The sequence below is a fragment of the Lycorma delicatula genome, chromosome 4 (assembly GCF_047948215.1).
Source record: "Lycorma delicatula isolate Av1 chromosome 4, ASM4794821v1, whole genome shotgun sequence".
NCBI lineage: Eukaryota > Metazoa > Arthropoda > Insecta > Hemiptera > Fulgoridae > Lycorma > Lycorma delicatula.
In genome coordinates this window covers 123,389,861-123,399,700 of record NC_134458.1, presented here as the reverse complement: position 1 = coordinate 123,399,700, position 9,840 = coordinate 123,389,861, and the positions used below count along the sequence as shown (strand labels likewise).

The following is a 9,840-nucleotide window of genomic DNA, read 5'->3' as shown; positions in this document are numbered from 1 at the left end:
AAACAGACCAAAAAATAGTGCTAAAATTTTACAAATAATTTTATATATTTATTAACTAAAGTAAAAGTATTTATAACAAATAACTATTTTTGAAGTAGGTGCCAGCCAACACAAGTTAAACTAAAAAAAAACCTATGATGTACATAAGACAAATAAATCCTACTTCAAACAATGCAAGTTTTACTAAAATAAAATGACATCTACAAAAATATAACAATAACGTGTGACATACAAAAAATATAATATAATATAAAAATGCTTATGAAAATATAATATAAGAATGCTTTATAGATGGTTAGGCACATATATTATCACCAAGCAAGTATATATAACCTTAGCAAACTTGATGAGGTATGATGGAGATTGACACTTATATGCTTTTGAGATCCCATTTTACATGTGGGAATCCCATTTAGCTGTCTAGCGGTTGGTTCAGGTACTAACTTTAAGTAACTATGTTTACCTTGTGTTGGCTGGCACCAACTTCAAAAGTAGTTATTTTTCTTGTGAATACTTTTACTTGAGTAATAAATAAAAATATAATTATTTTTAACTTTTTAGTACTATTACTTTGAAGTTAAATTTTATTTTTAAAATTATTTTGTTCTTCCATTGAGGTGTAGCACACCTATTATACCTTACATGATTTATAAAATGTACTTTTACATACCAATATTAATAAATATTTATTCAGTTATAATAATTTACCGTTAAAAAGAAAAGAAAGGTAGTTATAATTAAAAATAAACAAACACACATGGTTAATATTAATTTTTATTCATAAATTGAATAAAAAGTACTGTTTATAATATTAAAATTTAGTTTTTATTTGTATTTGTAAATCTATTTTTTTAAATTTTCTATTGGTGAATTCTGCTAAAAGCTAATATACCATAATTAAAAATGAAATATTTCTAGCTACAAAAAAGGTATTTTTATTCTAGTCATAATAACCAGAAAAGAAATTAGTCTAATGACAGTGTACTAAAATGCATATATTTTGAAGTGATTGTTGAAGTAACAATTCTTATTTCATTTCTTTTTTTGCTCAAGACATGCAATTAATGTTGTTGATATATTTCTAAAAAAATATCTTATCTGTGCAGGACAAGTTGATCGATCATATCTTGTTGTTCCATTTCAGTCCGTAATAAAGATTGGTGTTGAATTCTTAATCTTTCCAACTCTGTTGTTTTTTCAATTATAAGTGCCTGAAATGAACAATAAATTATTTATAATAAAAATACCAAGTATTTTTTGAGATTTCTGTTTCTGGTGGTGAGCAGGATTAATTTTAAAAAAAAATTATTGTTTTTTATCGACTTTCAACGAAAATACCCATATTATTTTCGGTCGCATGGTGGGAGTGGATGGTGATTTTCTTTGTTTTGAGCTATGAGGAGTATGAAAATACCTTTCACCTAAACTAAAGCTGTCTCCAATTAAATTGGGGTTCCCTTATATATTTTTATATACAATGCCTATATATAAAATTTTGTGGCTTGAGAATCTCCAATACTACTAGACCAATTTCATTGAAATTTGTTTATGCTGTCTGTACTTGCATATCTTGAGGTTGTACATATAAAAATTTTATTAAGATTGGTTGAGTCATTCTTGAGTTATTTTCAATTTAAGGTTGAACAAATTTGAGCAGGGCAAGTTAGAAGTGTGGTTGTTTGTTATGATGCTGCAAGTTTGAGCATTGAGTTACTTTTATAAACGTTAGTTTCTTTTTTACCAATAGATAGTAGCTCAGTATTGCTATTTACTAAAAATTTTTGACTAAATCATTTTAAACATTACATCTATTTTACATACAGAAATAAAATAATATAATTTCCTTAAATTACAAATATAATTAATTATAAACAGAAAATATATTTTAAGATCAGTTTTCAAATTTTTGTAAAATTTTAGATTAGAATGACTTTGTACCTTTTCTAACAAAATAAAATAATGAAAAGTCAGCTTCTTGGATAAAATTGTTTAAGAATTTTTTTACTTTTTGGTAGTATATCTTATTTTTTGAAAGGCATCACATAAATGCCATGAAACACTCATGTGTTTTTTAATCAGTAATTTTATGGTTTACGCTAGTATATAACACAATCTACACTGGACTGAAAATAAATGCTCATTCCAGGTATGAAATGATTGAAAAAAAAATTGATAAGTTAGTGATTGAAATTTTATGTTGATGCTTCATCATAACTTTTTGTTTTATTGCAATGTACAGTGTTTTACAAAATAATGAGAGCAATATCATAGAATTAAATAGAAAGAAAACAATTGAATATTTCTTGCATTTTAATGAAAGTACATCCATTTACAAGAAGCATGGTCTAACAGTGATTCAAATAATAAGGAATAATCATAGGTGGAGAAATTTGGAGAATAGTGCAGATCATTAAACAGTTTGAAATGACCTATCCACTTTAATTAGATACTCTGTTGGTGTTCATTATGGAACTGATAATGGCACTTTTCTGACAGATAAATGTTATCTTATATTCTAAACAGTTAAAAATTTTAATAAATTGATTTTTTTTTCAGTTTCATATAAGAAATGACTAGAGCATGCTGGTTTTGGATTAAAATAGTAACACAGATCACCTATTAACCACACTACAACTACTATAAAACAATTCAAAATATCCTATATTTCATATTTTTGGACAGTCTCTTATGACTTTGGTAGTATCATACCTACCAGAATTCATAACTTGGCTACATCAACAATGAAACTATGGAAGGGGAGAGAATATGGAATAAGAATTATGAAAAAGCAGCTGAATAATTTGAAAATAAAAAATATTGCTGTTACCAAAGAGATAAAGCGAAAATGAGTTACAGGAATTTATATCTGTAAAAAGTACATTAAATGATCAGTCTTAAAATCAAGAAGTGGATGAGGTGGAAAGTTTGGTTTATTTTGTGCAAATTAGAGTTACTCATCAAGATCAGCAACTATGAAGAATGACCAGGTTAGAAAAAGTGATACAAAGAAAAATGCAGTGTTAGCTGTTTTTCTAAAAAATAAGAAAAGAAATAAATGAAAAAGTGAATAAAACAAATGTGAAAGGCAGGAGTAGCCTTCAGGAAGATGATTCACAACATATCTCATATCAGGAAATAAAGTGGCATTACTACACGTGAACTGGTCTCTTGGTCAAATGAACCTTGTCTCTCTGTCATACATGTAATGGTTTTTGTTACCTAAAAACTCGTTTTAAATCTTATGAAGATGATGATCCCAAAACAGTATTGAATATTGTCTTTTCAATGCATAATAAACTTCTCCAACCCTAATCTTAAAGCAAAATTAGGGTATTTTTTTGCAAATATATTTATATGGTTATTCTTAGAGATGTCATGATAAATCATTGTACTTAAGAACTTTACTAATGATATTTGTTCTACAGCATTATCACCTATCACCCTAATAATTATTTTATTTTGTTATATGTACTTTTAAAGCTTATAAAATTGGATTTATTTTCATTTATTACTAAATTACAAGTAAGATTGGTAAACTATTTAATGTAATGATATTGTTTTCATGATAAGTTTGTTTATAGGCACATCCTGTTTGTCCAATGTAAAGCAATAAACAATCAGAGCAGTTAAGTTTATAAATTACAATTGTACTGTGTTTGTTTTATGCACAAATTTGGTGTATAATAGTTTGTTTTTATTCTAAGGGTTACATTGTATCCAGGTTTTGTAGATTTATGACTAATTTCAATTCATCTTTGTTTATGCATGTCAATAAGATGTAATTTTTTGTTTTGGTTAACTGGTTTTTTTGTATTTGTAAATCTATTTTATTTCAATTTTGTATTAGAGAATTCTGCTATAAGCTAAAATTATCTTTGAAATTATCATATTGATTTTGAGATAAGCAAATTTGTGTTAAAAACTTGATATCAGAATGTCATGATTGTTTTATGAATTCATTTTAATGATTACAAATCAATTGAAATTAAATAGAGAGTTAGTAAAATAAATTTCAAGAAGAAAATTAAGATAACTTTTTACATCACCTGCAATTGTTGTCTTTGTGCTTCTCTTTGTTTAGCAATTGATTTTGTTAGATTATGAGCTCCAATTGATTTTATTTTCTCTTTTTCAACTTCTTGTGCCAATGAACTTATCATAGATATGAATCCATCCACTATTGTTTGAAATTGTGTTATGTCTAAAAAAATTAAATCCACACTCATCTACAAACTCAATTATTAAAAAAAAAAAATCAATGAAATCTTCAAACATTTTTTAAAGCAATAAACAATATTCTTTATAATGATAAATTTAGTATTTCAAGAAAAATGTGAATATATAACAAGACTGTCCCCCATACTACATAAAATTCTTAAGTGTAAAACTGGTTCAAAATCATATTTACACTTTCCTGAATGTTCTGCGTTATTCCAGGACATTCAGGATATATGAAAAAATGAAATAATTGAGAACAACCACAGCATTAGACAACTACCACAGGTTTATGACTATAAAAAACATATTTTTTAATTTTTATTACATTACAGAATATTACTTTGATTTTTGTATCATTTGAAATGGGAGAAATAGTTATGGTGCTATACTGTAAAGTGTAAATGGTTATAAACAGTAATTACTGTAATAAAAATTTTGCAAACTACTTTAAAAATATTTTTTTTTAAAACACCTAGTTGATCAATGATTTTATACAATTTTCTATTTAATACATATATAAAATAAAGTAAACATTAAACGAAGTGAAATGATTTTAGGTTATATTTTATTTATTTATTCAGTTAAGTTTAACCAAATTTTCAGAATTACTATTATTTATTCTTCTGCCACATGATGAGATATATGAAATTTAATTTCAAATAAATGAAATGGGCCTTTTGGAGCTACCAGCAGAATTTCCTTTACAGGAGTTTCTTGTAGTGCTGTTTTTACATTAAAATTAATAGAAAGAAGTACAATTGTGTTTATAAAATAATAAAAACAAATTAGAGTTAAACTCTAAAGATAATTACCCAATTAAATAAATAGGGAAATATCAGCATAGTAACTTTTAATAAATATGAACTGAGTAATTTTGAATATAGAGTATTGAACTACGATACTGCCTTAAGTGTTTGGGTTTAAATGTTAGATATTATTTACTTACAATGTAATCACTTGCAACCAGATGACCTAAATACATTTTATGAGCTAAATGCAAATCTTGTGCATATTTTCATTTTATATAAAATATAATAAAAAAGTATCTTGCCTTTCTAAATTGAAATTTCAAACATATTCCAGGTATTATTATATCTGTAATAAATCTATATACAAGGTTCCAGAAATACAATATGTTAATTATAATAAATAATTTCAAAAAATTGTTTACTGAAAAGTATGGTGGACAAGATTTTGCTTGTCGAAAAAATAAATTAGAAAATTTAAAATCACTAAACATTGTTGAATTATTAAATGTGACGTCTTGATATTACACTGTCATATTGATTTTCTATTATAATGAAACGAAGTAAAAGAAATAAAATAGAACAGTCAAGCTTACCTTTTTTATTTAAAATTATATTTAAATAACTGAACATATAATTTTTGTAATATTTATCACGAAAAAGAACATATCTGTCAAGTTCTTTTTTAAACTCGATACCTAAACAAAGCAACAAAACTTTCTAAAATCAGCTGTTTGTTAGAGCTGTAAATCAGGTGATGCATGTAATTATTAGGGAAAATATCTTAGTCTATGATTTGGCTGGATGCTAAATAGATAAACTTGTAGCCTATTGTAGTGGGTGTAATTGTTTCTTATGTTTTATTGCCTTAGATAAATGACTGCTTGCAGACTTTAGTTTCCACTAGACACTAGTGTAATAGTTGATTTACGTTGCAATGAGAGTCTTGTAGGGAATTTTCCGTTGGATTATTTTAGTACGCGTTTGATTTTCTTGTAATTACCTGATTGTGGACAGACAGACGTCTTCCTTCATGAGGAGTGGTGTGGTCATCTGGGTTTGAAGTTTGTGTCAAAATTCTAAGTTGATGGAGACTTTTAACATAAAAATGCCTTGTACTTTATATGAATTAAGTATAAAATCGGTCATTGATTATTTCCAATACTATGATAAAAATGATCTTCGTATGCTTCCGGAAAATATCTTATTTGATGTTTATTTTATGGTAAGTTTTTAAATATTTATTCGTATGCTGCATATTTGTCAACCTGCATAAATTTATTAGTTTTACCTCATTAAATTTCTCATTATTTTATGCTCAGTTAAAAATAAATTGTACATACGGCTGACCAGTTTTATTAACCTAACAAAGAAAAACTCCTTTAAAAGAAGCATTTTATGAATATCTCCCTTGTTTCACCAAAATTTGTTAGTTTTTTATTTTATTTTCTTAACTGTTACCACAAGGTATTACAATATTGTAATTATTTATTGTAACCAAATATTTTTGTCTGTGTGTATTGTACTGGATTTTTCTGTTATCTGTAGTTAAGATGTAATTATTATATATCATTTAACCTGATTTATGTAATTTCTGTAATTGAATCTAATAACAAAGCTTAATTTAACATGTATGTCTCTTAAGGTTTAAGCTTTAAATTGCCCATTTTAATTATTTTTTGAGTGTATTAGGCTAAATTAATCACTTTTTAATGTCAAAGAATTTTCAGCAATATAGAAAATATTTGTGAGATTGTTGAATTGAATTGAGAAATTTTTTAAGATTTCAGAATTTTTTAATTTTGCCAACATCAGGATCTCTTTTTTCTTGTTTTTTTTTTCATATATACACAATTACAGATTATTATTTTTTTAAATCTGTAATTACTGAATACATGTGTTGTCTGAATATGTCATGAGTAACTGATCAGATTTTAGTAAAGTTTTTGTCATTAATTATTACTTTTATGTTAATGGAATTTATATTAAGCTTATTCAGTATGCCTTTCTAAGGTTTGGCATTAGAAAAAAGCCAGTAAGTGCAGCAAAACAAACTTATCACAAAAATAAAAATAATTGTTGTTTGAAAAATATCATATTATTAGATTGTAAATTCTCAGTTTTAGTGGAGATTGTATTTTGTCATTTAATTGATGATTGAAATTGAAATCGGCAAACTGCTATGGTTTATGAATGTAATGTTCAACGTTCAGTTATCTAATCTCAATTCTGAATTTAATTGAATGTCATTGCTTGAAAATGCCATCTTTTGATATGCAGTTGAAGTTGTTGTTTGTTTGTTTTGGTTTATATATATATATATATATATATATATATATATATGTAAATGTTTGTTCACATCTAAAAAGATACTTTTAGTACCCAAATAATTGAGATTTGGGACAGATTATTCATAACCCTAAACTTTTACAGTGGTATTATTTCCTTTAACAAAGGAAATTTTTTAGGAGATTAAAAGTGAAATGCTTCCAAAATCAGCAGATTTTAAAATTGAGCTTATTTCATATTTTAATTGCTTAAGATTTGATCAGTTGAATTTTTACTCATTCAAGAAAAAAAGCCATGTATAAGTAAAAATATTGTGAGAACATAGGATTTATGTATTAACAAAAGTGAATGAAATGTTTTGAAATAAACTGATTTATATTTGAGGTATGGGTTATCTTTTCATGGGTTTAATGAAGGAAATAAAAAAAATTATAATTATAATAATCCTTAAAAATGGTTTTGTACTAAAAAGAGAATATTTACTAAAGCTACTGAAAGCTAGTCAGGTGTGTTGATGGAAATAACTAGAAATACTTTTCTTCTTTGGTAGAGACTGAAAATAAATTGTGCTTTGGCTAATATAGTACAAACTTAACTAAGAATGAAGTAAATTAGATTTGATATATATTCTTATAAGTTCTGTGTTTAGATATTCAAAGATTATTTTTCTATCAAAAGGAAATAATTTCATTCTAAAAATCTCAAAAGTTCACCCAAATGGAAACTGATTTATATGGAAAGCGGATTTTTCATGAGTGTTTACTTAATAAACACTTATTGATTGAAAGATCTTACTAATAGGAAAACTGTAGGCAATAAATTTGGAATTAAAAAGTGTGTATGTATGTCTTCATAATACATTTTTATGTAGTTTGTAATAATTGTTATAAAATTCCAATTTGTAGTAATTTTTTTTTTAATGAAGTTGAAAAAAGGAAGTAGGAGATGAATTCATAATCGTTTTAATTATTTATTAATACTGCAGCATGAAATTTGGTTAGTTCCTCAGCCCTGTTGTTAATTTTTTTTCTGGACCACCATTTGGTATTGCTTCAAAGGATAAGATGAATGATTTGTAGCATGTGTGAAAATGCCATGCATGACTGGGATTCGAATCCGGGACCTCTTTATGAAAGGCTGAGATGCTACCATTCCCATCGTGGAGGCTGGCAGCCCTGTGTTAACTGCCCTAATCTAAGCTAAGTTGTGTGTAATCTGCTCAGCATATTTATTTTTTCTCCAATCCCGCTTAGAACTTTCTTGTTAGTGTTTGACCAATGATCTTCAGCTATTTTTCCATTTCATTTTTACAGTGGATATCATGTTTCCTTAGTAGTCTTAAACTTCACAACCATGTAAAATTACATTCGGAACATAACATTTTGACAGTTCATTTTTATAATACCATAAAGTGATATTGGTACAGTCAGCAATTTGTATACGCATGAAAGTTTGGTTTTAATTTAAAAATTTAGTCAGTTTAGATTCTACTACGTGTAAATAATGTTTTGTTAACTGAAAGGATATGTTAAAAGAATTTATTCAAAAATTTTCATCTGTCTTGTTATTAAGTATAAATTGTTATATTGTGCATTCTTACTCTATTACATACATATAATATTTAAAATTTCTTTATTATTAATTAAGTAAATGAATAAAGTTATTAGAGTATTGAACTGGACAAATGGTTTCAGGACGGTCTAATGTCTGTAGATAGGTATGTTTGTTATTGATATATGATGTAATATTTGGAGAGGAAGTAATTATTTAGTTTATATTTGTGATGAGTCAGAATTTATTTAACATTATGAAATTCTTGCATATTTATTTTAGAAATTTCTTTTAATTTATTTACATGAAACTTTAATTCTTTTATAGATACTAAAAAATGATGCTGTGATTGTTAATTTTGATGAAATATGCAAGGATGTCATATATTTTATCATGCTTAATAAATTATAAGTCAAAGTTGTTTTAGAATAAGTAATGAATGAAAGTTGTAAGTCTAGATTCTTTTTAAGAATTTAATGTGGTTGTCTAATATTTTTTATTCTGTAGGTTATTAATGTTGTCATATCTATCTATCTGTTTGCTGATTCATAACTACATTCTAATTTTTAGTATTTTAAGTAGTTTGTACATTAAAAACCTATAATAAAATTTTTAATAGCCTTATTAAAAAAACCTAAAGGTGAAAACTGTTTTTGCCTTTAATCAGTTTTTTTTGCCTTTTTTTCCAAAATATGAAGTTATAATTCCTTTGTCGTGGATGCATTGTGAGAGTTACAGATATGGTGTAGTTTTCTATTTTCCTTTAGCTAGATTGTGATTTTTTTTGGAAAGAACTTTGCACACACTTTCTGAATGCTGATTTTCTGGATTAAATTTGTTGGTAAGATTACTAACAATAAAATAGATCGAATTCAATTCATTGTGTATCATTCACTATGTCAGTAGTTGATCAAACAATATACAAGTTCTCAATTTTTATTTGTTTTTGATGTAGGTGGTCTTCCAGATTAAAATTTATCTAATTAATTATATGTTTGGTATATATATATTTTTTGTTTCTTTTAAAAATCTAGAA

At 25.9% G+C, this 9,840-nt stretch overlaps 2 protein-coding genes across 3 annotated transcripts in view; one reads left to right on the top strand and one right to left on the bottom strand.

Annotated features, from left to right (window-relative positions):
• Positions 1 to 793: 793 nt before the first annotated feature.
• Positions 794 to 5,712, bottom strand: LOC142323846 (intraflagellar transport protein 20 homolog). The gene is made up of 3 exons (XM_075364131.1): positions 5,561 to 5,712; positions 4,047 to 4,201; positions 794 to 1,211 (listed from the first exon to the last, which is right to left on the bottom strand). Exons 1-3 carry the CDS (start codon positions 5,595 to 5,597, stop codon positions 1,095 to 1,097), a joined length of 309 nt encoding a protein of 102 aa, XP_075220246.1. The 5' UTR covers positions 5,598 to 5,712; the 3' UTR covers positions 794 to 1,094.
• An 8-nt stretch (positions 5,713 to 5,720) lies between these two features.
• Positions 5,721 to 9,840, top strand: part of Pat1 (Protein interacting with APP tail-1) — a 59,205-nt gene continuing 55,085 nt past the window's right edge. Inside the window, exon 1 of one of the 2 annotated variants that reach the window (XM_075364128.1) lies at positions 5,721 to 6,189. In XM_075364128.1, the coding sequence (XP_075220243.1) occupies positions 6,052 to 6,189 (138 nt within the window). In that variant the 5' untranslated portion in view covers positions 5,721 to 6,051. The remainder of the gene's footprint in view (positions 6,190 to 9,840) is intronic. The other variant, XM_075364129.1, reaches the window with a different exon arrangement.